Source organism: Bactrocera oleae, chromosome 3, assembly GCF_042242935.1.
Source record: "Bactrocera oleae isolate idBacOlea1 chromosome 3, idBacOlea1, whole genome shotgun sequence".
NCBI lineage: Eukaryota > Metazoa > Arthropoda > Insecta > Diptera > Tephritidae > Bactrocera > Bactrocera oleae.
The window spans coordinates 56,235,055-56,250,897 of NC_091537.1; the positions used below are offsets into that span (position 1 = coordinate 56,235,055).

Genomic DNA, 15,843 nt, shown 5'->3' on the forward strand with positions numbered 1-15,843 from the left:
AAAAACATCAGGTATCAGCTGATGAAACTATATGTTGCTGCAATTTTTGGTCAAACTTCCCAAATTACAGTTCTTGCCAGCAATGGTTGCATGATATTAAATTAGGCAACTGTGGCCAACAAAAAATTATATGCTGTCTATGCTGGCAATACGAAGAACAATAAAGTTATGCCAACAAAATTTATTGCCTGCCGAGATACCCTGTAAGTACAATGTTTACTTAAACTTGTGAGAATATTCAGTAAAAGTGGAACGTGTAGCTGAATGAGGGATAGCTTCTGAGCAGGGTTCTTCAGAGGTGTTAATTGTTTGGAAATTTATATGACTCGTATTCTTTTGAAATTTTGAGTTTCTGTAAACTTAATAATAAGCCACCGAGGAGTAAAATTATCCAGAAAATAAAGTATAATGCTTATTTATACATTTTTAGTCTAATACTATTTCGGTTATTATGGTCGTATGGCTGAATATATCTGTGCTTTGTGCAACGCGCATCGTTATAGTACATGGAACTGAATGTTTCGGACTGTTTATGCTAAAGTGCTAAGGATTAGAAGGGATTCATATTTATAAAGGTTGGAAAACAATAGATGGAACTCGGAAAGAAAAGGTAACACATGAAATAATTATTTTATGTTTATAATGAATACAAAAAAATTAGCCTAAAGGTAAGATGAGCACATACGGATATACTTCTCTATGTAAATATATATATATTTAGTAAAGGAATATACATTATTTTTGAACAAGAAATCTCGAAAGTAAATATGTATTAATATGTTAGCTACTTGTTTTATTTTATATAAAGTATTTGAGTAATTATGGAGAACTGTGTTGAAAGCAAATTAAAAGATATATAATTTATGTAGAAGAACAAAACGTTACAAAAGTGATTTCAATTCTGCAAAAACTCCGTTATAAATTAATAACCCTTCAATTTAACACTTTCGTTATTAACGGGTTTTTCTTATCAATGATTTAGCAAAATGCACCTATATATACAGTGTAAATGCATTTTTTTAAAGATATTCTCGGGCTAGATTAAAAAAAAAAAAATTTATCTTAAAACATAAGCCCAACTCCGGAATTGGGAAAACTTTAGTATAACGTCCCACGCTTTCGGGAATAAAATGGGTATGGGCGGATAGAGGAGATCCTCCAGATCAAGAATATATATAGATATAGCCGCGGGAAACTTATAGTTTTCGAGATATTTGGGTTCAAAGTTCAAAATTTCGACTATTTAAAGTACGCATTTTTCCCATTTCGAATGAGTTATACACTTATATTTTCCACTTTTATATCCACTAACACTTCACTAATTCGTTTGTACACATTTATTTTACATTATATAGTGCAAAAATAGTTTAATTCAATAATTAAATTATTGTTAAATTCTATTAATTCTGACAATAACAAAAGGGTTGCAAAATTTCAAATAACCAGTGTTACCTTATCGACATCTTTTGTAATTGAACTGAAAGAAATTAAACAGATAATACCCCAAATACAGGTATCCAAAACCTAGAGAAATAAACTATTACAAAGCATTGATGTTAAATATTATGTTATACCCTCTATGACAATATTACTTTTTTCTTGTAGAACTTCTTTTTGCGTTTTTGGTTTTTTTTGCGCAGAACTCCTTTTTGCGTTGGCGGCCTTTGGCCGCGCTTCAAAAAAATAACCCTGGTCGATCCAACACCGGGGTGTATCAAGGTTTTTTTGCGCAGAACTCCTTTTTGCGTTGGCGGCCTTTGGCCGCGCTTCAAAAAAATAACCCTGGTCGGTCCAACACCGGGGTGTATCAAGGTTTTTTTGCGCAGTACTCCTTTTCGCGTTGGGGGCCTTCGGCCGCGCTTCAAAAAAATAACCCTGGTCGATCCAACACCGGGGTGTATCAAGGTTTTTTTGCGCAGAACTTATTTTTGAGTTGGCGGCCTTCGGCCGCGCTTCAAAAAAAAATAACTCTGGTCGATCCAACACCGGAGTGTACCAAAGTTTTTACGCGCAGAAATTCTTTTTGCGTTTCCTGTATCTAGGATACAATCTCTGTTAATTTTATTTTTCTTCGTTTGCAAAATATATTAGTATGGCAACACTGATGTTTTGACATTCACAACCATTTTGTTATTGTCAAAATTAATAAAATTAAAGAATGATTTAAATATTGAAATAAAGCTATTTTTGCAGCATCTAATATAAAAAAAATTTCTAAAAACGAATTAGTCAAGTGTTAGTGGATATAAAAGTGAAAAATATAAGTGTATAATTCATTTTAACTCGCAAAAATACGTACTTTAAATAGTTGAAATTTTCAACTTTAAACGTAAATATCTCGAAAACTATAAGTTTCCCGCGGCTATATCTATATATATTCTTGATCTGGAGGATCTCCTCTATCCGTCCATACCCGTTTTATCCCCGAAAGCGTGGGACGTTATTCTAAAGCCGACCCCCGGAATTTACCAAAATAAAGGAAATTCTGAAGTTTTGTGCTACTAAAAACTCGGGATGCAAATAATACTGTCAAGAGAATAATTTAATTAACATTTAACTTCAATTTTCCGTATCTAAACGAATGAAAGCAATCAACATAAAAAAAATACGCAATGACCCTCTGCAAAATTAAATTAAATGCACAATATTTACTAATTCAACGACAAAACAAACAAAAAAAGAAACGGTACCTTGTTTAGTTGTAACAATATCCGTTATAGAAAATGAAGTTTAAAGAGAGATAAACCCTCGTTAACTTACATTTTTTTTTGGTTAGATTTCCTATTTGCATTAGCGACTCTCGGCCGGGCTTCAAAAAAACAAACCCTGGGTGGTCGTTATTCCTTTCGCATTCAACTTCTTTCTGCATTGGCAGTTGTTGTTGTTGTTGTAACGGTTACCTAGTCCCCGTTTGGGTGATAAATTCCAGATTCGTTGTCGTCGAGGTCATCTAACGGGAGGCCCAGGAAACGAGCTGTTTCGACGGGGTCGGACCATAGGGAGAAGGGTGTTAGATGGGTGGGGTTTGTTGGGCATGCAAAGAGATGGTTAGTGTCATGCGGAGACTCATTGCACGCAGGACATGTGTTTAGTATGTCGGGGTCTATTCTGGATAAGTAGGAGTTTAACCTGCTACAGTATCCGGAACGAAGTTGCGCGAGGGTCACTCTGGTTTCGCGAGGCCACTCGAGCTCTATGTCTGCTATCGGTGGTGGTTTGACTCCTATTACGCCATTCACTGTGAGGGAGTCTGTGAAGGTGTTTATGGCTCCACTGTAAATGGCGGTCAGTGCCTGTCTGGAGTTCGTTGCGTCCGAAGTCCGGTCGGCGTACTGTCTAATGTCGTCGACGTAGTCAAGGAAAGACTTCTTGATGTTCCTAGGAGGCGGCTCCGCTACAGTCAGGCGACTACAGGAGTGGTTTCTACGAAAACACCCCAGTAGAAACTGCTTGGAAAGGAGTTCGTTGTGTTTCTTAACCGGAATCATACGGGCCTCACTATGTAGGTGTTCGATTGGAGACATCAAGAGGCATCCCGTGATAGTTCGGAGTGCAGTGTTCTGACAGGTCTGACGCTTCTTCTTCTGTGTGTCACTGCATCCAGGCGCCCATATTGGGGCTGCGTAATTTAGGCCGGCCGATTGCCTTGTGTGTTGCCAACAACGTTTCTTTGTCTTCCCCAAGAGCTGTCGGCAAGCGACTTGAGGATTTTGTTGCGGCTCCGTAATTTGGCAGTTATTGCGGTCGTGTGAGGAGTGAAAGAGCACAGACTGTCCAAAGTGACGCCTAAAATTTTAGGATTATTTACTGTCGGAATTTTTATGCCATCGACTGAAATATTCAGGTCCATTCTGTACTCCTTCGTCCAATTTGTGAAGATGGTCGCTGTGGATTTAGTGCGAGAGAGTGTTAGGCTCCTTGCAGAGAAGAAGCGAGAAAGATCGGAGAGGTAGCTGTTTACTTTTGAACACATGCTATCGATTCCATTTCCCGATGTCAATATCGTACAGTCATCAGCGTACGAGGTCACTGAAATTCCCGCTGGTGGCTGGGGGACTTTCGAATCATAAAAATTAAACAGTAGTGGGGGAGAGGACACCGCCCTGCGGAACCCCCTGTTTAATTGGTCAGACTGGGAGTCATGCTGTTTATGTGAGCTCCTTAGGGCCGTGGAGGTCCTATCTTGGCCACTCGACTGGAGTGGCAGCGCAGTGCGCGAACATGGTGCAGGTTAACCGAGGTGGCGTTTGGATGGAGCCTTTTAGCGCAAACGCAGCAGTAAAATTCCTCGGGGCCCGGGTTGGACTCGATGCCAGCACGGGTCAGGAGGATACGGAGCAACCCTGCTGCTAGGCGTTGCTCCAATGACGACTTAATCTAAAACTCACCGAGCCAAACAGGGTTAGATCGCCGAAATAACAGCCCTTGGCCGGATAAAATCCTGGTCAATTCCGGTACCGCAGAACCTGCTGTTGTAGGAATCGTGCATTGGCGGTTGTTGTTGTTGTTGTAGCGGCAGAATTCTACCGAGTTGACAGTCCTTGGCCGGAATAAATCCGGGTCCGTTCCGGTTACGTAGACCCGACTGTCGTGGGCATTGGCGGTCTTCGGCCGCGCTTCCAAAAAATAATCCTGGTCGATCGAACACCGGGGTGGTCGTTATCCCTTTCGCGTCCTATTTCTTTCGGATAAAAATAACACTGGCCAATCCAATACTATGGTTTATAAAGAGCAGAGAACGAACAAAATTATGGTTAATGTTTTTGGGGTTTAATCCTCTATTGTTAATTATTTTTCGTTTGCAAAATATAAATATATATATATATATATATATATATATATATATAAAAGATATGGCAACACTTATAATCTGTCAACATGGAAGCCATTTGTTATTGTGCATATAACGAAAATTGTGTAAAAATATGCAAATATTGAAATAAATATGTAGAAACATTGTAGTGAAGTGTAAGTGTATAATAAGAGCATAATTGAAAGAAAAACTATTTTTGTGGAATTTTTAATTTAAAATGCAAATAACTCGAAAACTTTAAGTTCCGGCTATAATTATATATATTCGTGACCTGGAGAATCTCCTTTATCCAACCATACCCTTTTAACCTGAAATCGTGGGATGGTATACTAAACCCAACCCAAAAATACTAAAACGAATTTTCTGCCCAAAACAAAAACATATTTTTAATTTTTAATTCCATCTACCGGATTAAAAAATAAAAGGAAACAAGCACCCAAAAATAAGTTTTTTTAGAGCTAACATTTTTTCGCGTTCAATCAAATTATAAAAAAAACTATTTTAAATTTTTAATTTCAAACATTTTGGATTAAAAAATAAAAAAGTAATTTTTAATCGCGACATCGGGATTTTTTAAAAATTAAAAAATTCGCAACCCTGCTCATCACACGATTATGAATTATTCATCATTAAAATAAAAAAATACTTGTTTTTAACCGCATGCGCTCTATTTATTGGTTAAGTACATTAAAAACACACATTTTAAGATATGTTCTAAAAAAATTTGACCATTTTTCAGAAAAGCCACTGTTCTGAACAATTAGCATTAATTCATTGCAAAATGAATAACAACATGAAATTTCAGTTTTAGTCCTAATTAACAGAAAGAAATTCCTTAGTTTTATTTTTTAAATAAATTTTAAAACAGTTCCCACAGAATTCAGGGTTGTGATAGAAAAAGTTGATTGTTGTGCTTTCGGGCGCTTTGGACGAGGTTGACCAGCTGCTGTCCACTCAGATGACGATGGTTTTGATTCCGAAGTGAAGTGATGGATCCAGGTTTCATTTATAGCAATCCGGCCAAACACTGCTCAAAATCATCAACACGTTGCTGTTTTTGGTCAACATTCAGCAAACGTGTCACCCACTTTGAACGGAGCTTTCTCATGGACAAATGCTCATGCAATATAAAGCCAACACGTTCCTTTGAATTCCTTACGATGTCAATTATATCACGCATTTTTACTTTCCGTTTACTTGTTTTGCATCATTCACGTTTCTACAACCACGTTTTATTGTGGTTTCTGATAGCGCGGAATCCCCATAACACTTTTCAAGCCATTGCTATGGTTGAACAGTATTTTTTCCCATCCCATTGTTTTTAAAATAACAAAAATAGCGCCACTCTTATCACAATAACTCGTAAACTAACGAATAGAATGTCATGAAAGTTTAACAGCTGTCTTTTGAAGGTTAGTACTAACTGAAAATGAGGTAAATTCAATAAAACTTGCGACATATATACGTGGGGAAAATTGCACGTTATTTCTTGTCAAATTTGTCTTAAGTAGCTAAATCTATATGTATATGTGTATGTTTTTATGTTTTATTGGAGTTTCATTATCTATGTTATGTGATATGAATTCATTTTTGTTTGTAGACATTTAGTTTATATTTTGTGTGCATCTTAAGTAAATATGTTTGTATTGAATGCATGCGTATTGGATGTAAATGCATATAAGTTTTTGTGTGATAGTTTATGTAAGTTCTGTAATATGGTTCTTACTTGACGATTTAAATAAATGACACAAAGTTTTTCCTTAAGTTATTACAAAATTCTTCTCGGAAATATTAATGTAAAAATTCAAAATTGATATGTGTTGCATTACCGGCATTTGGATTAATTACATTTTTTCGACATTGTATTAAATTTTCGGGCTTATCATAACAAATTGTAATACAATTTTTGTACTTTTGTTTAACGATGGACCTTTTGTATTTATTTATTTAAACGCCAATCGGCAATATACATAGATATAATAAAGAGTTAAAGTATTATACAAAAGTAGCTCGGGTATATTAGTGTAATATCTGGAAAATATTTAAATAATTGTAAGTTAATATGTAATTCAGACTTGATTTAGATGTAATTCAGACGAGCAGGTGTCTCTTGGTGTTTTCGGTAAAAGCAGCGTATGTTCCATAAAAATCAATTTCACCTTGAAGTGAATTTACTAAATTAGCCAGTCTATTCTGAGGACCATGGATAACATAATTTTTCTTGGATTTCAATGTTTTTAGTAATCTATTTCGCCTCAGGGTAAGACCAGCAGGGGCGAGTTCAAAACTGTTTAGGATCTCATGAGCATCAGTGATGTTATTGACTACTTTGTAGAAAAAGCAGAGGTCAGCGACCTGTCGACGAGAAGACAGTTTGTTTATACAGTAGCACTGGTAGACCTCATCAGTAGAGCAGATGGGACTTGGTGAAGATAGTTTATAGGCCAGTGACTTACAGAATTTACGCTGCACCTTTTTAACTTTATCGATTGTCGTGTTAGTGTAGGGAGACCAGATTACCGAACCATATTCCAAAATTGGTAGTACAAGTGACTTGAATAGTCGAATGAGTGTCCAAGGGTTTTTGAAATCTTTACCACTCCTCAGTATAAATCCAAGGGCTTTGAACGTCTTTGATGTAATTTTGTCTGCGTGGTGTGAGAAGGTGAGCTTATTATCAACAATGATACCTAAGTCTTTTATGTTCTCGACCTCAGCTATCTCAAGCCCATCAAGTTTGTAGCTCGTGCGGATCGGTGAGTGTGAGCGAGCGAAAGATACGGCCGCACATTTGTTTACGTTGATATCCAGCTTGTTCACTCGACACCAGTCACTGAGGGTGTTTATGTCTTGTTGCAACATTATGATGTCTGTCTCACAAGTAATCGGTCTAAATATTTTGAGGTCATCAGCATACAAAAGGAAATTAGAAGCAAAGTTATTACCAATGTCGTTGACGAATATGTTAAACAGTACAGGGCCAAGGTGAGATCCTTGTGGCACACCAGAGATTACTTCATATTCACTGGATAAGTGGCCATCTACTCTGACTTGCGTCTGTCTGTGAGGTATGTACGTATCCAAGCTAATGCACGTCCAGCCACACCATATTTACTTAGCTTATCTAAAAATATTTCGTAGTCAACACGGTCGAAAGCCTTGCTGAAGTCTGTGTAAATGCTGTGTGTGCAGTTGCCGGAATCCATGGAGTTCAGCAGTTTGTCGACGTATATGAACAAATTGGTAGTGGTGGATCTGCCACCAGTAAAGCCATGTTGTTCGGTTGTTATGATGTTTTCAATTGCCTGACGTATCTGTGGAAGCACTAACCTCTCAAATAGTTTTGCAAGTGCAGACTGTATGCAGATAGGACGGTAGTTGGTAACCAAGGTCTTGGGCCCCTCTTTATGAATCGGTGAGATGTATGACAGTTTCCAGTACGTCGGGAAGGTACCATGGTGAAGAGATTCGCCAAATATATGTGTCAAAGGCTCACATAGGCCTACCGCACAGTTTTTGATGAATATGTTAGGCAAACCATCGGGGCCTGCACCTTTGCTGGGGTCGAGAGCAAGGAGTTCTTTGAGTACTGCATCGTAGGTCACTGTCAGGGCATCCAAGTGTGCGCTGTGTACCAGGATTGAAGGTTGCAATACCTGGTCGTTGCTATTCGATGGCGCGTAGATGCTGTGGAAGAAGGACGCAAAGAGGTTACTGATACCTGGTCCCGTATCTGCTGAGCGGTCATTCCAGGCTACGGAAGATGGTATGTCACCGGTGTATCGGTTTTTTTCTTTGATAAAATTCCAGAATGCTTTGATCTCCGATTGCAGTTTGTCCTCTACCTTGTCGACATAACTTTTGTAGCATTCGATACTTAACTTTTTGCATTCCAATCTTATTATACTTTATTGTTTCTATGAAATTGGTAGAAGACTTCGCTATTCACTGTTTCTATTGATTCATTTATGTTATTATTAAACTGTCTCGACAGAGCATCAGCTACCTTATTCTCCTTCCCTGGCTTATAATGAAATGTATCGATGAATGCACTCCATCTTTGTATTTTTTAATTGAAATTTTTTTCTGAATTAGAAAATATAAGGGGCTGGTGATCTGTAAAAATGTGAATATATTGAAGATAATGCCGAAGGGTCTTCTGCGCCCATACTATGGCAAGCAATTCGCGCTCATTTGTTGCGTAGTTTCGCTAACAAATCTACGATAATATCCTGCAAGGCCTAGAAAAGACCGTAAAGCGCGTAGAGTTACTGGCATTTTATAGTTAATGATATCATTTTCTTAGGGCATGTTCCAATGTCATTTTGTAAAACCAAAATCCTAAAAACTGGACCTCTGTCTAAAAAAATTTGGATTTTTCTGGTGAAACACGCATACCTGCGGCGTCTAGTTTCATTAAAATGCGATTTATATGATTTAAATGCGATTCTTCGTCGGACGAAAAGATGATGTCTTCAACAAGTTTTACCTATCTCGTCGCGAAGAATATCATCGATACCGCGCTGAAAATGTTTGGTGCATTTTTTAAGCCAAACGGCAATCAGCAGAACTCATAATTGCCGTTGTTGATATTAAAAGTATTTTTGGATCTATCTTTGTTTCGGTGAAAACCCGATTTTTGATCTAGAGTGGTAAAGTATAATGACTTACCTAGGTTTGCAAGAATGACAGATATGTCGGGAATGGGGTATCTATCGGGGACAGTTTTTTCGTATAATTTTCTGAAGTCTATGACCATACACAGCTTTTGCTTTCCGTTTTCGTCCAGACCTGTTTTTTAGTCACGACATGGACCGGTGAGTTATAAGGAGAACACGACTTACGAATTATGCCATCCTTCAAAAGATTTTCGATATCTGCATTAATAAACTCCGCTGCTGAAATTGGATAGGGGTAACTTTTCGAAAATATTGGGTCATCGGTGATGCTACAAATTGTTGCCTCTACGTTTGTATTATATGGTAGGGTTCAATCATTTCACGAAAATTTGCTTTAATAGTGGGTGGGACAGAATCTGCTTCTGTTGTGATCGAATTAATTTGATTACAACGGAGAAGCTGAAGTTTGGTTCCACCACTGTGATGACGTAAATATCCAGTTTCGATATCAATTTCGCATTAATCTCTTTAAGGGGTTAGGGGTAGTCAGAGTCACGAAAAAATGAGAATTTTCAGTAATTTTTTTTTGCTATTAAATCATGTTATTTTACAAAAGTAGTAATATGGCTTTAATATACAATGTTTTGACTTAAAGTCACGAAAATATCAAAAAAAAAATAAAAAAATTTATTTCCAAAGTTATAGCCCAGTTCCAAAAAAAGGTCCTTGCGGTGACAATCATAAGTCCTTGGAGATTCATCTAAAATCAATCGGATAAATAAAATTAGTTTTATAAATAGATCCTGGGCCTGGTCGAAGCTTTTTTTTCAAAAATTAACTAAATGGCGGCCTTGCGAAATTTTTTTCTTATATTTTTTTTTGGAAAAAATCAACAGTGGAGGTCTGAAAAATCGAAATTTTTGAAAAAAAGTCCTTCGATCAAGCCAGAGTTTATTATGTATTCTAAAAGCTGTATAAACTTGTCACCAGTTCGAAAAACATAGTTTTGAGACAAACGCATTTAAAGTTTCTTGCAGCTGCCGCTAACTACCTGCTCCCGAGCGTTTTGAAGTGCCCGAGCGCTTGTTGTAAAAGTAATTATCGGATTAACTTGAAATTTTCAGAGAATATGTAAAAAAAAACCAATTGGTTTTTTTAAATTCTGACTACCCCTAACCCCTTAAGAAAATCGTAGCCGATTATACCATCAAATAGAGTTATATTCGTAAGCAAATAAAACGTCGTCGTGCGATTAAAGACATTGAGCAAACACTTTTTTTTGTAAGATTAGCCCCATTTATTGAGTTGACGAATAGACTTTAAATTCCACATCAGTATTTTCACACGGTATTTTCAGCTCCCTGCGCAAAATGCCAAAGGACTACTTGAGGACATAGAACAAGCCACGCTCCCTCCAGGGCTGAAGTGGTGGACTATGAACCACCTGAGCGGTCGGCATTAATCCTTACTGTTTCGAGGTCAAAAATCCAAACTTAAAAGAATTAAAGAGGGGGTTCCGCAGAGTGGTGTCCTCTCCCCGCTACTCTTTAGTTTCTGCAATTCAAAACTCCCCCAACCACCAGAGGGAATTTCCGTGACCTCGTACGCTGATGACTGCACGGTATTGACGTCGGGCAATGGAATCGGTGGCATGTGCTCGAAAGTAAACGGCTATGTCTCCGAATTTTATCTTGAGGTGGGCAGGGCTACGCCCATTGTCCAATTTTGATAACCATAAAGGATGCAAAATTTAATGCTTCGGACATATTTATTGAATGAGTTATCGCAATGCGTTCTTAGTAGTAACCGTTTTATGGGGAGCAGCTGGGCTATCACCCTTTTTTACATATTTTCACTGTGTGGGAGGAGGTGTCAGAAAGATTTGCCCTGACCGAATTTGGATTATGTCAAGTGTTTTACAAAACATATGCAACTGAAATATGATAATGAAAATACTGGCCATTACACAGACCGTAATTACCGGAGACCTATTTAAATTTTTTTTTTAAATATTGGATGTTGATTAAAATATATAACATCTATATTCAATAACACAAAACAATTGGAACTCAAAGAAAGCGGTACATTATTTTCAATAAAATAAAGGAAAAACTTATTATTTCGTGGCAAACCAATTACTCTCAATAACTGCTTGGCATCGCCGCGGCATTTAAGCTATAAGGTTCTCCACTACGGCTTGGGGCATATTTATCCATGCCTCCAGGACTCTTTGGAAAACTGACCAGTTTTTGCCATATGACTGCGATCAATTCTCTTTTTTTTTTTTTTTTACAATTTTCTATACATTTTCAATGGGGTTATGGTCTAGGGGTTGTAGGGGCCACTCCATTGCATCCACTTAATTCCTCTAGAACCATATGCCGTATGCTTCGTTTTTCCTGTTGAAAGGCGTTTTTAAGTGGCATTTCCCATTTAGCATGTGACAGCATTACGGATTCCATAATGTCAAACCAGTAGCAGAAAACCATCCCCAAACCATAACATAGCCTAGTTTGATTGTTTTTAGACAATTCGAATTTTTAAGACGTTTGTTTCGAGGGCGTTGAACGTAACACTATGTGTGAGGGACTTTTCAGCCCATGTGTTAGTAAGTATGGGTATAGGCAGAACTTCAAATATTATATATCTTTCAATGATCATATAAGATTACTTTTTTATTGCTCCACATATAAACGGGGTGTGGAAAGGGAGTTTTACATTTTGAAATGGAACCAGAGCCAAAAATATTTAAAATTGTTAATAATTTAAAAAGATTTAGACTGATGATACCCATTTAGTAAAGTTTTATTACTCGCAGCTTTATGTATTCCCTCATTTTCAATAACTATCTGTAAATTCGTCTTCCTCAAAATTATATTTTTCAAATTGGATGTAAATGTAACCCGAAGCAAATCATCCGATCGCTTGGACTTTCTGCATATTTTGTACATATATACGTATGTACAGGTTGGTTAAAAAGTGAGTAGTGCTCACCAAGAAATAGCACTACTAGCTCCAAATTTTTTTTCTCTTGGTACATCTGTCATAAGAACACATGTAAAGTTACAAGTCATTCTGTCAATGAATTCTTTGTATACAAGCCTTTTAAAGTTGACGTGTCAGTAGTATTTTAATATGGAAAAAATTTAATATCGCCCAGTGATTAGATTCTTTGTTTTGAACACTTTAAAAGCAAAGGAAATTCATGAACAATTGTTAGAAGTGTATAATTAGTCCTCACCTTCAAAACGTACCGTTTAATTTTGGGCTGGTGTATTTAAACGTAGTTGTACTAGGCTTGGATAGTCTCCACGCTAAGGACGACCAAAACTTCCACCCACCCCAAAAATTATTGAGCAAGTTCATAATATTGTTAGTGAAGACTTCATATTTTACATGGAGGATTGCATATGAAAAAGCTGTTTGGAAAGTTAGCGCCGCACACGTTAACAATTCAACAAAAACTGGATCAAAAATAAATTTCTCAGAATAATTTGGAGCGTTTTAAGCAGATTAAAACCGATTTCTTGCGCCCTTTTATAACTACAGGTATGAATTAGACTTGGATCTACCACCATGATCCTAAATCGAAACAACAAACGTTTACAGTGGACTGAGCCTGGTTGTTCAGTTCCAAAGGTGGTGAAGTCACAACGATCAGCAAAGAAGGTTATGGCATCAGTTTTTTTTGGGATACAAAAGGAATTTTGTTGATTGATTACCTGCAGAAATGTTTTTCCTTTCGTGGAAAGCGTTTTTCGTCGAATGAAGAAGTTATTAAAAAAATATATTTGGTACCAAAAACTTTTCAACCAACCTGTATGTCAATGTCTCAGTACAATGACCATACAGTTTACTTTTTATATCTAGTGTGGCCCAAGACTGCAACTATTTTTATTATTTTATTTATTTATTAATTTAATTGAACGAAAATTAAAATTTAAACTCTACTGCGTTTTGGTTTAATTGTCAATAAAATTTAAATTACTAGTGTTAGGAAATTCCAATGGATTTGAGTGATCACAAAGGTTGTTGGGTTGTTTTCCGTTGCTGCAATATAAGTCAAAACTAATGTCTACGCTAATATTTATCCACACTTTCCTGAGAACTAGCTAAATTGAATTTTTTAAATTTAGAGTTAGCGTGATCTGAATTTGAATTGCTTTAATTAACTTCATTTCAACTGAATGGGATTGCAAACCGTAATGGTATAACTTGTGTTTGATGAAGCAATATTTGCAGCTAATGTATATTTTTTGCGTGTATTTTGTTGTCGTGCCATTGCATGAATCGGAAAATTTTCCCATCCGTGCACCCTGCAGATGTCTTCCAAGAATTCATTTACTTTTATTCCTCTTGCACTAAGTTCAATAGTGTTGATGATCTACCGGTTGTTTGTAACACCTAAAACTAATCGGAATTTAAGCTATCTAAATAATCAGGGTAACGATTCGATTTAAATTTCGGTTGCCTGTTTTCAGTCTATCCGTGCAAACGACAACTTAAATAAAATTGATTTATAAAAATCAAATTTTTATATTCACCGTTTTAGTTAAGAATTAAAGACGCTTTGGCCTCTAAATAACCAACCATCTTTAGCGACATAATGTGTTATAAGTATATATGAAAAGATAAAAAAAATTTTAATTATTTTTCTAATCAAAATTAGATTATTTTGGTTCACTGTATATGTATGTATTTTTGTATGTATATCAACATACTAATAAACGTATTTGAACATATGGTACATACGAACTAACATGTTTACATCAAGTACATCAGTAAACCAGTGTATCGGATATGATATACAGGCAGATCACTGTCGAACATTTCAATCCGACTACTTTTGGGCGTGAGACCGCATACCTTAAATACACTTTGTGCGCATTGTTTTGTTTCGATAACGTCATTAGCTCTCGCTTTTTATAGTGTAAAGTGAAAGAATCGTATGGAATTTAAAATTGTGGTATATGGGAAGTAGGCGTAGTTGAATCCCGATTTCGATAATGTCATGAAAATAATTTTAGTGAGTAGTAGTTCCTGAGATACGGGATTTTATCAAAAGGAGGACGTTGACACACCCTTTGTCGAATTTTGACACCGACACCTATGAGGCTCCTCCTTGTCAAGAAGGATGTGAAATTTAATGATTCGGACTTATTTAGTGAGTTATCGCAGTTTTCAACTTAACTGTTATATGGAAAGTGGGCTTGGTTTTGTCTAATGTCATCTAATTTCACAAAGTTTAAAGAAATTTTAGACTTCTCAGCAATTTTGATTTAAAAAACTTTAGTAATTTTATGCAAGTTAAACCTAGTAGATGGCGCGTCGCACCCACATTAAAAAAAAAATTTAAACGAAAGATTCTCATTCATATTCCGATGCCTTGCATGAAATTACAATTTTGAATCTTAATTTGTGGCTTAGTTATAGCAATTTATAAGTGTGTACTAAGTTTCGTTAAGATATCTCAATTTATACTCAAGTTGCAGGTTGCACAGACGGACGGACAAACAGTCACCCGAAATTCAACTCGTCTTGTCATCCTGATCATTTATATATGTATAACTCTATATCTATCTCAATTAGTTTTAGGTACAACAAACAACCGATAGGTGAACAAAATTATTATACTCTGGATCAAATCACACAAAATTTACAATAACTCAGAGGTGATACTGTCTAATTATCATTTAAAAATGCAAACAGCTTTTGTTTTTAAATAAAGCTGTAACTTACTTAACTTTAACTTTAACTAACGTACTTAACTTTTCTTGAGAGACGGGGATCAACAAACGCAAACTTAAACACACTTTTCTTCAATTCATTTTTTAAAATGTTTTTGTAATGCTCTTTCGTCATCACCCCATTGAAAATGGGCAGCTCACCAACTCCTTTAGAAGATGCACACTTTCAATCCATAACAGAAAGATTTCCAAACATTATTGTTGTCTTCAATATTCTTTTGTCGTTTCAACGGTTTCTTTAGCTTTGTTGGCATGGTTGTTATTAGTTTCCCGCTTTTCACTTTTTACAAAAGTAACTCTAGTTTCTACAACATCGGGATGTTCGAGGTTTTTTCGCGTAGAACTCCTTTATGCGTTGGCTCCTTTGACCGCGGTGGTTTTCCGCTTTAGATTCTCGGGGTAACTCGAGCTCTTCGTCTGCAAATGGTGGTGCTTTAACTTCAAGTACGCCATTCACGGGAGAAAATCGGTGAAGGGTCCACAATGACTAAAGTAAGTTGTTTTTGCGGCCACCATTTTTCCAGCCGGGATAACGCGAGAGGTAGCAGCTGCAATCACCTTGCGGAATTGATGTTCGCCAACGATTACGTTCGTAGAACTTACAGAGTGAAAGTGGGGCGTTTGTTGCACTGTGGTGTTTGGCGACGCCACTCACGCGTGGTTC

The 15,843-nt window shown here is 36.7% G+C and overlaps 1 protein-coding gene across 2 annotated transcripts in view; it reads left to right on the top strand.

Annotated features, from left to right (window-relative positions):
* Positions 1 to 229: 229 nt before the first annotated feature.
* The window catches only part of gus (splA/ryanodine receptor domain and SOCS box containing gustavus), a 53,294-nt gene continuing 37,680 nt past the window's right edge, over positions 230 to 15,843 (top strand). The window contains exons 1-2 of one of the 2 annotated variants that reach the window (XM_036362947.2): positions 230 to 298; positions 431 to 610. In XM_036362947.2, coding sequence (XP_036218840.1) covers positions 591 to 610 — 20 coding nt within the window. In that variant the 5' untranslated portion in view covers positions 230 to 298; positions 431 to 590. Of the gene's footprint in view, positions 611 to 15,843 lie in introns of both variants that reach the window. The other variant, XM_014241395.3, reaches the window with a different exon arrangement.